This window comes from Cervus canadensis, chromosome 5 (genome assembly GCF_019320065.1).
Source record: "Cervus canadensis isolate Bull #8, Minnesota chromosome 5, ASM1932006v1, whole genome shotgun sequence".
NCBI lineage: Eukaryota > Metazoa > Chordata > Mammalia > Artiodactyla > Cervidae > Cervus > Cervus canadensis.
Window position 1 is genome coordinate 20,690,043 of NC_057390.1, and position 17,744 is coordinate 20,707,786.

Consider the following 17,744-nt stretch of genomic DNA (forward strand, 5'->3'; position numbering starts at 1 on the left):
ACATGGCTGCAGCGACTTAGCAGCATGGTATATCAAATACTGTTCTGCAAACTGAATACACTGCAAAGAACAAAACAGTAAAAAATTGTTGCCATGTGCAGCTTACTTTTTAGACCTGGAGAGCCAGGTAATAAATAAGATAGATGGTTTTATGTGCTATGGATAAAAATAAAACAAATAAGGGAGAGGGTGGTGGTTGAACAGATTTCACACTAAGAAGAAATAGGAAGGACAGGAAAATCTGGTCTTCAGAGGAACAGAAGCAACTCATAACAAAGCTTCCTAATAACCCGGATTTTTTCCAACCTCATCTCAATCCAATGAGGAAAACAGAATTATTTCTATCCGTGCTTCACATTAGAAGAAGATGCTATCCTCCAAGTCAGGGCTCCTCTAATGGATGACATCTCCCCATACTCCCCCTATCCCCAAACTCAGTTCAGCCAATTGATCAGCATCCCTACTCCCACCCAGCAGTCAGCTTGCACTCTAATATACCAGCAACCTAGTTTGTAGAGCGCCTGAGGAGAGCGAGAACCTCACAGCTGAGATTCACCTGAGAAACTGTACTTTGCTTGGTATAATCTATACATTCAGAGAGCTGATTTTCCACTGAGAATTATTACCTCCACTCTGTTAGGTCATCCATGGCGAAGCTGTACAAAGGGCTGGCTTCCCAGTGTGCAAACGCCGGGCAAGACGCTTCTCCCACTGCAGGCCCTGAGGCTGTCCGTGACAGTGGCATCCACTCCGAAGAGATGCTGCAACCCTACCCTTCCGCTCCCAGTTCCGGCCCTGCTGTCACGTAAGCACCCGTTGCTGTGGAAAGGCTCATGACAATGCCCTCGCGTCCCAGGCGGTCTGTATGGGGTAGCAGGCCAGTCTGTGTGGGTTAGCAAACCAGCTTAGATTAGGAGTATCATTTACAGGGCTCCTTCCTCCCACTCCCATCAGGTCTATATGTGGCAGGCAAACAGCTGACCCAATGTCTGGATCCCAGAGGAAGGCACTCATGTTAAGGAGCAGGCCTAGAGGCTGGAGGTTACTCCCAACAAGGTTACCACATGTAACCATCCCCCACCTACAGCATGTGTCTCTCAAGTTTTGCACAATGATAGATTGGAAAGGAGTGCCATAGATGACAGGAAGGCATTTTATAGCTCTCAGAAGAGTGGGGCTTAAATATCTCCAAGAGATACAGTGGGGAAAAAAGCTATCCCAGCCAGGGGTCAGAGGAAGTCTGGGCTCTGAGGATGAGACATTGGTCTGAGGTGATGCAGAATATTGATTAGCATCTCCCAATTGTCCTTGAAGCTGCTTCAGAAATAGACTTCATGACCTCTGTTCTTCACTTACAACAGCTTCTCTGAAAGCTGTTCTGGGTCGTGAATGGATGTGATCATTGTTAAAGTCTCTGCACACAACCTTTTCAAACACTAAACTGGTTTTTCCATTTAGCAAACTTCTTGATGATCTTTAGGGTAAGGATTAGGCCACTTATCTGGAACTCATTTTACCTCTGAACGATAAGTGGACTTGGGCCACCTCTGAAACTAGGACTTCTGGAAGGATCAGGGAAACCAAAACTCAAAATTCCAAATCCCCACTTTACCAAATATAGACAATTCTCCCCAAACTAATTCCTCGGACTATAATTTCTGCTTTGGGTTTTATTAAGGAAAAATTAGAAATCATGCAAAAAGCTACTTTTCTAATATTATAATTAAGAGAGAAGCAGTTGAGCTTATTTCATTTTTTAATCACTAGTTTTTAGAATGCAAATTACAACCATGGAAGGAGCAATTGATCAATAACTCAAATCCTGTTTGCTTTTTGCCTTCACCTCTTAAACTGAGAACACTTAGCAGTAAGAGATGGTAGAGAAGGAAATGGCAGCCCACACCAGTATTCTTGCCTGGAGAATCCCATGGACAGAGGAGCCTGGTAGGCTACAGTCCATAGGGTCGCAAAGAGTTGGATACAACTGAAGTGGCTTAGCACAGCATAGCACATCAGTGAGAGACGAAGTGCAAATGTGCAGTCAGGAGGGTGAAATTTCATAATCATTCTGAAAATCTGAGACATTAATCTTTCTCTACATAAAGTCCAGGATGATTTTCCTACTATAGAGAAAATCTTAGAAGACCTGTAGAGAGAATACACCACACAGAAAAAAATACCTTTCCTGGGAGGGGAGAGAGACAGGAGATGGAATTTTTCTTGTGGACCACTTCAGCTTTTTTTCACTTCTGTTAAGACAACGATAAAACTATCTTCTTTGAAGTTAAGACTTATACTGCCCCAAAATGAAATCCCTAGAGATTACACCCAGAAGAAGAACATGGCTGCCACGGCACTCTGTTGGGAAAATAACCAGAAAAGAAACCCAAGTCTTCCAAGTTAAAAGAGAATTCAAGTCAACATTCCATTTTACTATATTTTCACCTTTGTAAATGTGACACCTAATTTTTAACTTAAGACCATCAGACAAAATAGTGTTACAGTTTATTTCTGCATTCTTTATGCATTTTTGTGGTCAAATTTAGTATAAATAAGCTAACACAATAACTAGTTTGGGTCAGTGTGTAGTAGTCCACTCTTATCTGTCTGGCAATTAAATTCCAGCAGAACTAGCAAGTCACATCCAATCTGATGCGTATGCTATCCAAGTATCCAGTGTGAATTACTCTTTATCCACGATTAAACAAAAAAATAACTCTCCATGAAATCGGGCATATTCAGAGTGACAAACTTTTCATTTTGGTAATGTTCTTGCGGATGGAAGTTTGAGACGACTTATATAGCATGCTTTGTAGCCACAGGGAATTTTTTAGTTTATTATGAAAATGTCAAATACATACAAAAGCAAAATGTGATACCATCATCACATTTGATACCCCGCATACCATCATCCAGATGTTTTTTACTTCATCCAGATGTTTTTTTACTGCTTACTTCATCTGGGAATTTAATTGTTCTTAAGCAGGAAGATCCTTGAGTTGAACAAAAGTTGTTTCCATGATTTTCTATGACTCTGCTAGGACAAAAAAGGGAGAGAAGAGAGAAAAAGATGTGCCTTGGGGCCTTGACACATGGTGGAGAGGGTCAGCGCTGAGCATCCTTGGCCCACCAGCCATCTCTACACAGTGCCTCTGGGCTCAGACGGGTACTTCCGGGATCCTCTTCACAGACGGTTATTTTCACTCTCCCACTTGGGGGACCAGGGCTCCTGGGGACTCCTTAATTTGACAAGCCTGTGGCGCTTGGTAGGTAACACACAGAGGCTCCTGGGAGGGCCGGAGAAGAGGGAGCAGACAGTTTGCGTCTAAGCGGTATGTGGTAGGCACTGTGTGGTTCCTGGCCTCGCGCTGCTCGGGGACAGGCGCGCACTAATACACCGTAAGCACACCTCTTTTGTATTGTCTCCCCTTTAAAGACATTTGATGCCCCCAGTGAAGAAAAGCCAACAGCAGCAAAGCTTGATGGAGAGCATGCAGCCCGGGAAGCCCAGTGACTGGGAGATGGAGGGCAGAAAGCACGAGAGGCCGGAAAGCCTCCTGGCGCCTGCGCAGTTCTGTGCCGCTGAGCAGGACGTGAAGGCGCTCGCCGGGCCCCTGCAGGCCATCCCGGAGATGGACTTCGAGCCGTCGCCGGCGGAGCAGCTGGGCAACGTGGAGCGCTCCCTGCGCGCCCCGGCCGAGCTCCTGCCCGACGCCCGCAGCTACGTGCCCGCGGCCTACGAGGAGTTTGAGTATGGCGGCGAGATCTTCGCGCTGCCCGCGCCCTACGACGAAGAGCCCTTCCAGGCTCCGGCCCTCTTCGAGAACTGCTCGCCCGCCTCTTCCGAGTCCAGTCTGGACATCTGCTTCCTGCGGCCCGTCAGCTTCGCCATGGAGGCCGAGCGGCCGGAGCACCCGCTGCAGCCGCTGCCCAAGAGCGCCACGTCACCGGCGGGCAGCAGCGGCGCCTACAAGCTGGAGGCGGCAGCGCAGGCGCACAAGGCCAAGCCGCTGAGCCGCTCGCTCAAGGAGTTCCCGCGCGCGCCGCCGCCCGAGGGCGTGGCCCCGCGCCTCTACAGCACGCGCAGCAGCAGCGGCGGCCGCGCGCCGCTCAAGGCCGAGCGCGCCGCGCAAGCGCACGGCCCAGCCGCCTCCGCTCGCGGCGCGCCCCGGACCTTCTTTCCCCAACAGAGGTCCCAAAGCGAAAAGCAGACCTATTTGGAAGTAAGGAGGGTAAAGTAAAACCAACCCCAAACCCACAGCGCTGGCAGTCCCGGGCCTAGATCTCCAGGGGTGCAGCCTGGGCTCACCTAGCGTGGAGGGGAACGCAGGATGGCCAGGCGGGGGCGGCGGGGGCAGCAGAAGATGCTGAGAGCCCGTGTTACTTACAGGCTTGTCCGTCAGTGGTCCTCGGAGGAAAGTGTTAGCTCTCATTCTTCAGGGCCAGGAGGCAGGAGCATGCCATACCTATGTTTGTGTATGATGACAATAAGACTAGGAATCCTCTTAGACCTGCTTAAAACAACCCCCGCCCACCACCACCAAGTTAAAGAGTTACAGGTGTTCTCTGCTTTCCTGCCTAAGCTCTGGCACCTCCCAGATGCAGTTCATATGCAAAACACTTCACAGAAATCCCAGGGCCTGTGTCTTCTTTGCCTATTAAACGCACCCCTTATTGTTCAAAATATCGAGCCCTGTGTGCTAGCCTACTGTACTTCCTGACCTGCACCCTTGTTTATAGCTAGGGAGGAGGCAAGTTGCCCTTTCTCCCTGAGGATTCCTGAAAAGTTCATTTCCGCTTGCTTTCCTTTTGCCTGGAAAAGGGTGTCATGGTACTTTGCAGACTCCAGTTGGACGAAGACAGCACCAAACTGTCCAGAAAGCATTGACTCACAAACACCTTCTTTGGCCTCTATATGGATGTTTGGTATTTTGATGTTTGATCTTGACATCTGCAAGCCTTGGGACATTTAAAGAAGTGTTTAAATACATATTCCTGAAAGGACTAATAGTTCCTGAATAAACAGTGTCTCCGCAAGTGATTGGAACAAAGGCAATTTCTGATTTAAGTAGAGAGTAGCAGAGTGACTCTGAGCTGCGGCCCCATTCTTCCTGTTTAACATTTTAGAAGCAGGGTTAGGATTTACAGGGCAGCACTGTATTGATTGAAACACCTTGAAAATGACAGTCCAGGACTGCCCTTCACTAAGTGTCCCTTACATCCAGCACTAGGGATCCTTTGCCTTCAGGAGAAATGATTTTCCAACAGGAGCGAGGGCCCTGCATTCCACCTGTTCCTATTTCTAAAGGAGTGGGAAGAGGTTGAATATCACTGACTCCATTCATTTTTCAGCAAATCCTGACCTTCTGCCTCACCCCAGGCTCTGTGCTAAGCGTTGAGGGTTCCAAAATAAACAACATCCAGTCTCTGCCTTCCAAGGCCACTGGCTTAGCCCTGAAGGAGACACATAAGCAGAATTATAATAAACCATGGGAGCACATCAGAGAGTCTCTATTTAAACCCTCAGAGAAGTTTTAGATAGTTCGAACATCTGAATTCAATTTTAAAAGCTGCTTAGCTATTGGCTAAGTGAAGAATGGTGTAGGAAAATATAAAAAAGACAGCTCAGGGGCCTTAAAAAAAAAAAAAAAAAAAAAAAGGCAGGAGTGAGTCTTCCTTTGAATACGTCCCCAGGTGGGAGTGGTGGATATTAAGCCAGAGGAACATGAAGAACCTTGGAGCTTCTAGCACATCTGGACTCCAGAAATCAAAGTCTGTGTCTGGCTCCTGAAAGGCAGAAATACCTTAGTGTGCCCAGCTAAGGTTGCTGAAGGGCCCTGCCTGGGATTCTCAGATTTCCTTCTGCCTCTGATTTTCAACTCTGAACTTTATATACTGTTTTACTAGGTAAAATTTCTTAGATAAATCAAAGTTAGGCATGTGTCAAAGTTTAAAAGTTTAGGGACTTGTCTGGCAGTCCAGTGGTTGAGACTCCGTGCTTCCAATGCAGGGGAGGGGTGATGGTGACATGAGTTTGATGAGTTTGATCCCTGGTCAGGAAACTAGGATCTCACATGTTGCACAGCATGGCCAAAAAAAAAAAGTGGATGCAAAAATGAAAGAGATATATATTTTTTTAAAGTTCATTAACAAGGGAAGTAGAAAATACTAGTGCCAACTCAAAGTGACTTGGAATGGGCAGAGATATACATCCAAAATCTTTTAACTCCTATAGTATAAGCTCCAAAGAATGCTTTTATTTCATATGCTCATACAAATGTCTTTTTTGATGTGTGAAAAATTGGGAGCTCACCAAATGGTTTCGCCAGGCAAAAACCATTAATCAGAGTGAGATGGGGTTTTAGTTACAAAAGATGAGCCCTTCAAAAGCCCCATCTGTGAAGATATCAGCTCTTTCCTAATGAGGTGTGCAAAGCTCCTAGGGTTCCATCTCCTCAGATATACTGTGTATTTGCCATCCTTGCCCTCAGAGCCAGCCAAACCCTAGTCCTTAGTGTTCTGTCTCTAAGAGTCAAGAAAGAAGACAATATGCTTTAGTGGCAAGAGCACCTGACTGGGAGTCAGGAGATCCGTGTTCTAATCCTGACTCTGCTGCCAAATAGCTGTGTGCTTCTGGACAATTCATTTGGCCTCTCTGCCTCCAGTTTTCTCATCTATGAAATAAGACAATCCATATCTTACCTACCTCACAGGGTTGTTGTGAGGATAAGGCCAAATAAGATAAAGTTTGTGAATATGCTTTGTAAAGTGTGAAATGCTACACAAATGCAAGATCTTATCAAGATCATGATTCTACAGAAAGATTTTCCTTCAACTATTAGTAGATTTAGTTCCTAAAAAAGTCCCTAAAAAGCCCACTTCTCAAGATATGGTCCTTGCACGAGTAGTAAATGCTTTACCTGTGAGCTTGTTATAGATGCAGAATTTGGGCTCCACCTGTGACCAGCTGAATCAAAATCTGCATATTAGCAAGATTCCCAGGTGATTCATATAAACATTAAGTGCAGGTGGGCAAGAACATACCTTAAACTGCTGGTTTTCCTAATCTGTGTGCAAACAGATTAGCTAGGCCTAACGTCAGAGATTCTGATTCAGATAGTCTGGCTTAGGGCTCAGGAGCCTACATTTAAATGAAAGCCCCAGTTGATCCTATAGCCTCAGGACCACACTTTCAAAAATGCTACACTCAGCCATCAAAATGTTGATCTCTATTATTTAGTTATGAATCTTAGTAGAATCCCGAAGAATCCCTAGATCTAGTGTCTTAATTAGTCCAGGTTTGCTTTAGTTGGAATAGGTGCCTGTCATTAGTCTTGGGGTGGGAGAGGAAAGTGAGAGGTTAAAAAAAATTGTCCCATAGTCAGGATCAATGTTAACTTTGGAAAAGAGTAAAAATACACCCCTCTTTTGTGTTTCCAGGAAATGCATTTAGAAGATGCCACCAGATTCTGTCCAAAGGAAGAAAGAGAAAGCGAACAAACATCTTTCAGCGATCAAAACCCCAGGCAAGACCAGAAAGGGGGCTTTCGCAGCTCCTTCCGCAAGCTCTTTAAAAAGAAGTGAGTAGCCCTTAGACAAGACAGCATTGTAACTCATTTCCCTGTGGGCTAAGTCCTGAGGTTTTAACAGTAACAAGTAGCCTGGTTTTACACAACTGCTTCAAGCTCAGTGCCTGTACCCAGTAGCCACAGTTCCTGCCAGGTGAAGATGTTTCTCATTGTGATCTCCTAGAGTAAAAGCACACTCGGCTCTGTCCTCTGCCGCCTCTGTCTTTTAGCCCTGCCTCCTTGTTCCCAAAGTCCCGTGTCCTGGGAGGAGTGGGCAGAGGAGGTCTCCTGGAAAATCCCCATGGGCGCGAGGAGTGGGATCCCCTATCGGGGTTGGGTGTATTGGGTGCACCATCAGAACCTCCCCGCCTGTGGGAGGTTTTCTCAGGCATCGCAGCTCTTCCGCCTGTAGGGGCCTGTAGTTACCCTGGTTGCGAGTGCATATCTGGGGGACATCTGCCTGTGTTTTCCCTAGCACAAATGATTGGATGGATTTGGCTTGGGTCCTACTTAAAAAATCAATTTAATGGAGTTTCCGTACTCCATAGGAGGCAAAAGCAAGGCATTTCTTTCCTGTGGTCCTTCTAAGATTCTCAGCCCTTGCTGTGTGATATCACCCACCTGTCGTTTTGGTCAGCACTTACAAGCACTGTCTCACAGAGTGGGAGGCATTGGCCAAATGCCAGCATGAAACTAAGATGAAAGCACTGAATGTTAGCGTTTGGCAGTAGGGGGGCGGTCTCCAATCCAGCCATCACCCCCCTGGGAGACTACTGTCTCTTTCTCCACCCGTGCTCAGGCCTGTTGTCTCCCCCTTAGAGAGAGCTGTTGCCTGGTGCTTAGTTTCCCTTGTTAGACGAGGTTCTCGCAGCGAGCCTTAAACAGCAAGTGTTCCTATTTTAGTGGATGGAAAAGTTAAAGGCACTGTTGCTGACTTCCTAGAGTTTGGAGTTCCTGTGTGAGGAAACACAGGGAAATCCCTTTCTCCCAATTTAGATAGTGGTCTTGATGGAAGAATTGGGGGCAGGCTTGGACTGAGGACTTTTGTGGTTGGTTTGTCTAATTCCTTTTCTAGAGGGAAGGTAGTACTGAGATTACTAGGTCTCTCTGATCGTTGGTCCCACCCTTTGTTACTGGAAGAAGAGGGAAGGGGGACCAGCAATCCTGCAGAGAGAGCCCTATTCCTATTCTAGCCCTTTCAGTTTTGCTAGAGTAGCCTGGGCATGCGTGACTGCTGGAGCCCCTTGATTTAGGGGTAATGAGCTGAGAATTGAATCTCTTTCTAGGACCATAGATTTAGATCTTTCCTGACCCAGCACCTCCTGACAATTATGACAGTGGAGAGACTGGAGACAGACAGTTCTCCAGCCTGACTTTGGAATGCAGGTTTCTGAATCCTGCTAAGAACTCCAGACTCCTAAGACCACTGCTTGAACCTTTTATTTTTACTTATTTCTAAACCACAGTATTTCCCATGAAAACAGTCACTTTTTGCCATTTACAATGACTGCGTGCTGCCTGTTGGCAAGCACTGAGTATGGATCTGTCACTGGTTTCTTTGCACATTCCCATTTTTTCAGCGAGATGTAAGAAAACACTCTGCCTGTTCCCTGAGGCCAAGGGACAGAACCAGGAGCAGTGGATAAGAGAGGAACTTTCTTAAAACGCAGCTGCCTGGAACTGGGGCTGGCTGCCCCACGAGGCCGTGGATTCTCCTACGGAGGATTTGGATGACCCTGGTTAGGGAGGCTGTGAAAGGGAACCCACACCGGGTGGGAGATCACTGCCACCTGAGTGCTTTCTAGCTCAAGATTTGCTTTATCTGTATTTTGATTTTGTTGTAGATCAGTCTGGGAGATCACATCTTTTTAATGCTTGAAACAAGAAATCAGTGTGGCCTGGGACCCATCATTTTAATGACCACATAGAAGGCCAGATTTTATCTTTCTATAGCCTCCCACAGTCCTTGGTTCAGTGCCAAGGACTTGCTGTGGACTCTGCAAATTTTCATGTTGGATAATTACTTTCAGCCCTCTGGCAGATTTTTGGGATCCTTTCTGGAGGGTCAAATGGATGTTCTGAGTCCTCTCCTACTTTTATCATAGACAAGTCCCTCCTGCCTCAATCCAGTTGCTGCCACCACTTCTGGTGCTGCCTTTGTATTTAAAATCTGAAGTGTTATACGGATGGAAGTAAAGGTGGAGCCATACGGTTGTTGCTCCCTCCGGTCGGTTTTCTGGCTTTTTACGTCTTGTGTAGGACTGTGAGCACTGCTGTGTGACACTTGCTTGTCGCCTTGCATCCGGGGTGCTGTGGTGGGCCCTCTGGAGACTTGGCTCGGAGTAAAGAAGCAGCTTGAGTAGCTTCTCCTGAGTATTTTCATCCAGGAACCTTGGAAAGTTTGTTCCATTTTGCTAAGTAGAGACAAAGGGCAGGGAGGCCCCGGCATAGCGCAGAAAGGTTAGCGGCTCTCAACTCAGATTAGAACACTTGACTCTTCTCATGAATGAAGCGTTCTTTGCCATACACAGGTACTGTGTGAGATGCTTGTCTAGGGGTCGTGAGTGACTTGGTTGGTCCCAGCTGTTACGTAGGAACTCGCAGACTGAAGCCAGGCATACGGACAGGCACAGGGAGAAAGCAGATAGGAGAAACCCATCCTCCTCCCCTGTGTCGGGAGGTCAGGCTGGCAGCAAGCCCTGTGACTTCAAGACATGCTTCATCCTGGGTTCTGAAGTCAGGGGGTCCAAAACGGATCAGCACCAGAACGGCTGCCTGTGTCACACCCGGGGCTCACTGCCTGCCTCCCCACAGCCCTCTGGAGGCTCGTTCCTGTCTACACTGACACACTTTTTGTATCCATAGGGGCTTGTTTGGCTGGTGGCCCCACACACCCAGAATGCTGCTTCGGGATGAAGTTAGGCATGGAGCCAGATGCAACAGAAAACCTGGGAAAGGGTTCTCTTCCCTCTGAGGCTGGGAGGGCCGAATGCTCATACCCACAAGGATTCAAAAGGGAGAGTCAAGTTGACATCATAAAAAAAAAAATCATGAAAAATGCCCAAGATATCTGTGGGAGAGGATGATGCTCTGACCGTTTCTATCTCAGGCACATTCGTCCTGGGTAGATACCAGGTCACATGTCCTTGAGAGCTGCCCAGAATTGGTCAAAATAAAGACGACATATCTTAAAGTTGGAAAACGTTAAGTGATTTAAAAAATTTTTAAATGAGGATTCTTAGAAGCCAGGAACAGAACAGACCTCATGTGATAGGTTGATGCTGGACTGAATCCTTGTTCCCCTGCCTTTGAGCAGGATGGAAGGTAGACCATCCCATTGTACAAGCATTGACCTGGAAGCTTTCAAAAACTTAAATCTAGACTGTCCTGAAGTCTGAGACCGGTGCTACTTCATCCCTATGTGTGAATCTTACACTTAGGCCAGTACGTAGTCTTGGTTGGGGCTGTGCATGGGGGAAGAGGGTTCTGTAAGACAGCTTAGGGGCAGGGATGTACATGCTGTTTTTATCCTCAACTCTCATGGGAGTGGAAGACAAAGAATATGGTGTCCAAATGATTAATTCTACTTCCTCACCCATTTCTTCCTCTTTAGCACTTTGTAATTGACATGCCTCAGAGGGTCTCTTTCCCAGTCAGCAGCCTCCCTCTACCAATCCCATGGAAATCTCTTCTTTCTTTAATCACACACTGCAGAGAGAGCACTTCCACAGAGCCCCATATGATTGAGCATCAGTGAGTCCACTTTTATGCCGTCCTGCCTTTGCCATCTGCCCAGCCTCGACTGTGGAGCAGACCATGTCATAGAAAGCACGACTACTAAAGAATCCATTGATCACTGCACCCTCACGTTCTTCTCTACCTCCTTAGAGCCCGCCTCAACTTCTTCCTCCATTCTTAGCCACTTTGGGATTCTCTCTCATTTCCCATTTTAATTCCCTATATAAGTTGAAAATGGAAGGAGCTGGTTGAAGAGAAAACATTTTCTTAAACCTGATTATAGATGTTACTCAGTAGGTCATTTGAGATCCATCACTAAGTTAAGGGTCTTCGGTGTTCTAGGTTCTGTCAGCAGAAGCTTAAGATGCAAATATAAGAGTGACCCAGCTACAAGGTTTAGTGCCTAGAACATAGTAACCCCTTTACAAATCGGCATTAAATGAGTGCGCGCTTGTCACCCTGTTGATCGTCAGGACCGACTGACGTGGCCGACAGGATGGGTGCTCCCCTGCCCCCTTTCTTCTCCATCTGCATGTTCCTGAAGCTTTCAAGGCAGACAGTCTTTCCAGTCAGAAAAGCAACCCTTCTTGGGTCAGAGACTCCTGCACCGCTGATTCCCCCCCTCCTCTTTTCCCCAGTTCCAAATAAACTTTATGGCTTAATATAGCAAATTGATACGTGCATGACCTACCCAATTTGTGATTTTTTTGGTCTCTGTCAGTTGAGTGGAAGGAAAATTAGCGACAGGTGTGTTCCCCTCCCATCAAACATTTAGATGGCTGTGTCAGAATGTCCTGGCAGCCATCCTAATCTTGCCCAGCAAGTGTTTGCCTGCCTGGCCCTTGTGTGTGTTCCTCTGTGGTCAGTCAGAATGGCCCTAGCGACTCAAAAGCCATTTCTGTTTTATAGAGAAAGGGGATAAAAAGCAAATCCACTAGCTTTTCACCTAGATTCCACAGGTTATTTTTCAGTAATTTAGGCATGCATTACTCTAGAACCTGACAACCACACATTCACAAGGGTCCAAGAGTTGAGGTGTTCATATACCATGTAAGCATTAGAAAGAAATCAGCTAAAAATATCTTTAAAAGGGTGAAAATTAGCTTCTAGTCATGGCTACAATAGAATACTACTTAAAAATGATTAGCAAGTTACCATTTAGTTAATTGTTAGTTAATATCAAGAAATGCAGAGCCATTCACACACCTGCAGACAGAAAGGTGGTTTGTGAGAAGAGCAGTTAAAAAAGAAAAATACTAAGCTGAGTTTGTGGACTTTGGAAACTAGACAGGGCGATTTTGGCATTTGTTTCAGAAATGGGAACTCAACTGGTGAAGATTTCTGTGGTCCTTGGGGCTGGTGGTGACATCAGAGCTTTCCCATTTCCAGGTAAACATGAAACAGTTGCATGTTGGAACCATCAAAGTATGACATGGTGGGTTTTGGAGAGATCAGATGTAGCTAAGAGGGGAAATGGGAGGCAAAGATTTTAAGTTTTGATGAATGTTTTCTGATGAGAAACTATCATGTGGGGAAACAATTTAGAAGAAACAGCAGCCAGATTCAAATCTTGCTTCCTACTTCCTGCCCCCTCGCCCCCCAATGCTTTAGGCATTCTTAGTCTTCTGGATAACAGAAGATAACGGGGAAAGAATGACATGGTCAAAAATCTATCTTCCTAACAGTTGGGGCACAAGTGCACCAACCAGGGATGATTTGAACTGGAGGTAGCGGGGAGTTCTGAGAGAAAGCCTGGAGCTTTAGGGTGAGGCCTGAGGAGGTGGTTTCAGGGGAGAATTGCAGGCGGCTTCTGAAAAGGAAAGAGACTTTCACCCCAGCCAGCCATCATCTTACTTAATGAACACCCAGATGTACTGGGGTTGAGGAGAGAAAGTTCTTCCTCTATGGACTGGAATATAGTGGAAAAGGGCTCCTTACTGACCAGATGGAGGAAGTGTGGTAGACAGCTAAGGCCTTCATCTGTGAAACCAAATAACAGTCAGAGTTAAAAAAAAAAAAATCCAGTCAGTCATCAGGTGTCTAGACATCAGAATTTTAGTCTTTGTGTGGATCTGGATTCTTTCCTTAAATAAGGTAAAGGAATGTTTGCATTCTGCCCAATGATTTCAGTAAATGATAGAGTCATAATTAACTTATATAATAGCAACAGTGAGGACATTCATAGTATTATCTACGATAGTGAAAGAATGTATCCTTCTTTTGTGGATAGTGGAAGCATGCCTGACTCTGCCTCGGCACATGGAGAACTTGCTCAGTTGTGTAGGAGTTTTGGACAAAGAACTTCATGTCTGATGTCACTGTCATACACCTTGCATGAGGTCTTTTGATATTGCTTCTTAGTCGCTGGGCTAGTTTTTACCCATTCTAGCTCAGAGCTGAAGCTAGCCAAAGGGCCCCAGCCTAGCTTATTAGAGGTTATTTCCAGAAAGCCTCCTCCCTCTAGGGACTTCTGACATGAACAAACTGGAGAAGGTGCAGAGCTGGAATGGATTACCCAACTGGCTTAACCAAGAGAAAGGAAGAATACACCCTCGACTGGGGACTCAATTGGACTGTTTTGAGTTGTTGCTCTTGATTGGGCTTGGTCTCCTATGTGGTGGTTGAGATAATAGAATCTCCTTAATCTGATTACTGTACTAATTTCTGCATTCTACCAAATGTAGCATATATGTGTGGTTGGCTTCAATAAATTTTTCATTTAAAAATGAAAACAAGCAAAAGCAAGAGTTTGTAATGTAATGCCCAGATTAAGTAAAGGCTCTTGATAACCTTGGTTGAGAGCAATGAATTCTATCCCTTAAAATCTAAGGGCCTTCTTAATTTGTGTAGTAGTTCCTTGATTGAATTGAAAATAGGATTTATTGAATTTTCTAATCCTTTCTCCCCCATTGACAATGCTATTACACGATTTCTTACACTGTCATACACAATTGTCACAAGTGTCCCCATAAAGGACTAGAAAGGTAAACTCTTTATGTGCACTGCAACTCTTAGTTACACGTGTCCTGAGTCATGAAATTCAAGGGAAGTTAAAATTATTCCAGATCTAGGAGGCAACTGTTTTACAAATGCAAAACAATTTGGTTAGATAAAATATTTGAAAACAATTAAAACCAAATCAACCTGTACTTTATCTGTGTGCTGAGATTTTAGGTCCAGTGGATCAGAATACAGGGAAAAAACTAATGAGAATCCCTCAATGGATCCTTCACCCACCAAACAAGATTTCTTCAGAAACCGACTTGCTCTTGCAAATGAGCTTGACCAAGGAACAGCTGTGTAAAACATACTTAAAGTTGTATTGTCAAGTGGTAAGATGAGGATAAAAAGCTTGTATATATCTGTGTAGGAATATATATATATTGATGTATAAATCCCTGAGGAAAACTAATATAAATACTAACATATGAAACTAAATCAACATACAAGACATTGAAGAGATGAAGATTAGTCTGTGGTTGAGAGCTGGCTCTTTGAACAACACTTGGGACAAGGGAAATGAAGACTTTTCACAGCATTACAAAAACACAATAAATTTGGAGGAAAATAAATGCTTGTAAGAAAACTTCTACCTTGAAGTCATTCCCCCAGTATAATATTGAGCATGTTCATATTTAACATGGATGTGAAGTTTATGCTTCAGAGGTATTTAGCTTATTCATTTCGTCTTAGACTAGTATACACCATGCTAGGGGGCAGTTCTGTCATGGCATATATCTTCCAAAAACCCCAAGGCAACACCTAACATCCCTTAAGGCACAGCATCAGTTAACACAATTGTATTACGTGTTGCAAATACGAGTTGTGGAAAATTTGTGCTTAAACCATGACACAGAAGGTTCACAGCTTAAAGACATGTTGATATGCAAATAGGAAAAGACCTTAAGAGTAGTATTCCTCTTGTTTTATGGTTATGAAAACCAGTGCAGGGAATAGTAATTCCTCTAGAAACCGGGGGTTCAAAAAAACATTTTCCCTCATGTGGGTTGTGGGTTGTGCTGTGGATGGGAAAAAGTCCAGAGTCTATGTTTTATTAAATACTCAGGATTCAAAGATCTACCAGTGATCCTGAGTGTCACTCATACTCATGACCACGTGGACTGAGAAGAAAGCATTGATTTAGCCTCATTGTCTTAAAAGAGGTTCTTCAGTCTCTAAAGAAGGTAGCAACAATGTCTATACTTTACTGGCTTACACACAGTGGTTGCTACAAACACCAAGTCAGAATGAAAGCTTAGGGCTAGCATTACCTTATTCTGTTTTCCAGAAGTAAGTTGAAAAGAAAGTTCTTACAGTACAGGCAGAAGAATTATTGCAATGAGGCTTGCCTGGCTATAGGGAAATAAAATGTGCTCTGTTTCCACACAGATATGGCCCAGATGGTCCTTGACATGCCTAGACTTCGGAATCGTAATAGAAAACAATTAGGTTTAAACAATCCGTCTCTATTTCTAAGCAGTTCTCTGTAACTTGGGGCATAGGTTACTACTATTCATTGAGAATCTTGGTACTGCAGCTGACTTCTCCAGAGGGCTGTTCCTCTAGTGATGTACTGTTTGATAAAATAGGGGAAGTTTCACTTGTAAGTCTTACAAGTTTTCTTCTCCTTGTCTGATGACTAATCAGGAACCCATCTATTAGCATCTTGAATAAAAGGAGTCTGGAACAGTCACAGGATAACTGCCAGCTTTTTGGAGTTTCTGCTATTTAATTTGAAGCCAAGCTTTTCATTTTTCTGAAATTAATGAACTCCTTTGAAATTAGATGTCTATTATCAGGCCACAGATGTTTTTGGGGGTCAGTGCTTAAAAGCATAGTGTGAAATCGACTGGACACGAAAAGTGAAACAGCAGACATAAGCTCGTAAATAAAAGATTAAAAACAAAATTTCTTTCCCCTTCATATTGTTTATTATAGAAATGATCAATTACTGGGAAGGTTTCAAAAATATCACACACCTCCCAAATTTTCATTTTGATAACATCCTTTGAAAAATCTTAATGCTACATTTGTAGCACAACTCCACTTAGTTGTATTTTAGGAACGTAACCTATAAAAACTAATTGTAATGTTGCTGCTCTCTGGGTCTCAATCACCTGATATCTGGATTTTTTCCTGGTAGATTTCCTCCTGCTCCCATCAATCTCACAGGTCTCTAACATCTCATTCCGAAATATTGCTTGTGTGAAACTCTTTGACTGTTCTTATTTGTCTACAGTCAAATTCCAAATTCCTTGACTTGACATTCAGTCTCTCTCCCTCCAGTACAGCTCCAGTTATTTCTCTGGCTCCTCTCTCCCTGTTTGCAGTCCGGGTGAACTACTGTACCTCAGCTAAGCTGGGCTCTTATTATTTCCTGGCAAGCCATGCACCTTGCTCAGTTTCACTCCTGCTTCATGTCTTTACTCTGGCCTCCTCTGCTAATCTTTAAGACCCAAATCTAAGCCTCATCTTTCTGTGGCCTCTTGTGGTGCAACTTGTCTATCTTTTGATGGGTATGTCTTGTCTTCCCAACAAGAATGTAAGATGCTGCAAGGGCAGGAACTATACCAGAGCTTTTGAAATTCTTTCCACCTCTGGAATAGTAGGTGCTCAGTAAATGGCTGATATCAATATTAATGGGGGTGCTCTAAAAGAGACCACAGAAATTAATTTCTACTCATAATTGGTCAAAGAGTTTCAGGGTTGTCACTTTACTTTCCTGTCTTTTTAAAAAGAAAAATATCAATCACAAAGGAAATAAAATACAGTTGTCATCAGAAGCAGGTAAAGGCACCACTACCTTTCACAGTATCTGCATTAGAAAACATCTCTCCATTAAGGAAACAGTTTGCTGCTCTTCCAGGCTGTACTGGCTGATTTCATCATCTTTATAGGTAGTGCTGTAAACTGAGGAAGGAGACATGATCTTTAATGATATTGATTAAGGCTATTTAACTGATGTCACACTAGGGATGAGGTCAGGGTGGGGAAGACTTGGGAACTGCTAAAACTTGTTGCCTCCAGTCCTCTGGAGAAGCATAGTTTACAAAGGAGACCACTGACAGCTTCTGGAAGTGTTTGGATTAGCAGAAAGAAGCATTCCACCAAAAATGAAGTGGGTATTTCTGCCCACGCTGGGAGTGGCTACTGATTCCTTCTGCATTCTTGTGAGGTCTGTATAGAACCCCAGGCAAGGATTGTCCTGCTTTTCTGATTCCAGAACTGGAACCTCATAGAACCAGGAGTTTATGGACTAACTTTCTGGGGTTCCATGTGGTGGGTTATTTCATCATAGTTTAAACTTCTTGAAATTACTGTCTCTTGCTTGCTCAAGGAAAACCCTTTGAAAAGTGTTTCTATAGCACCTCCTGTCATAATCACTCACCTCCTTCACGTCTGTACGAATATATTATCTTCCCTATGAGGGCACTTAGA

General features: G+C 44.5%; 1 protein-coding gene across 5 annotated transcripts in view; it reads left to right on the forward strand.

Annotated features, from left to right (window-relative positions):
* The window catches only part of ARHGEF33 (Rho guanine nucleotide exchange factor 33), a 114,895-nt gene that overhangs the window by 60,023 nt on the left and 37,128 nt on the right, over positions 1-17,744 (forward strand). The window contains exons 15-19 of one of the 5 annotated variants that reach the window (XM_043468386.1): positions 641-805; positions 3,437-4,232; positions 7,441-7,580; positions 12,621-12,695; positions 14,481-14,612. In XM_043468386.1, coding sequence (XP_043324321.1) covers positions 641-805; positions 3,437-4,232; positions 7,441-7,580; positions 12,621-12,672 — 1,153 coding nt within the window. In that variant the 3' untranslated portion in view covers positions 12,673-12,695; positions 14,481-14,612. Of the gene's footprint in view, positions 1-640; positions 806-3,436; positions 4,233-7,440; positions 7,581-12,620; positions 12,696-13,770; positions 14,076-14,473; positions 15,107-17,744 lie in introns of those variants that run through there. The other 4 variants (XM_043468387.1, XM_043468385.1, XM_043468388.1 and 1 more) reach the window with 4 other exon arrangements.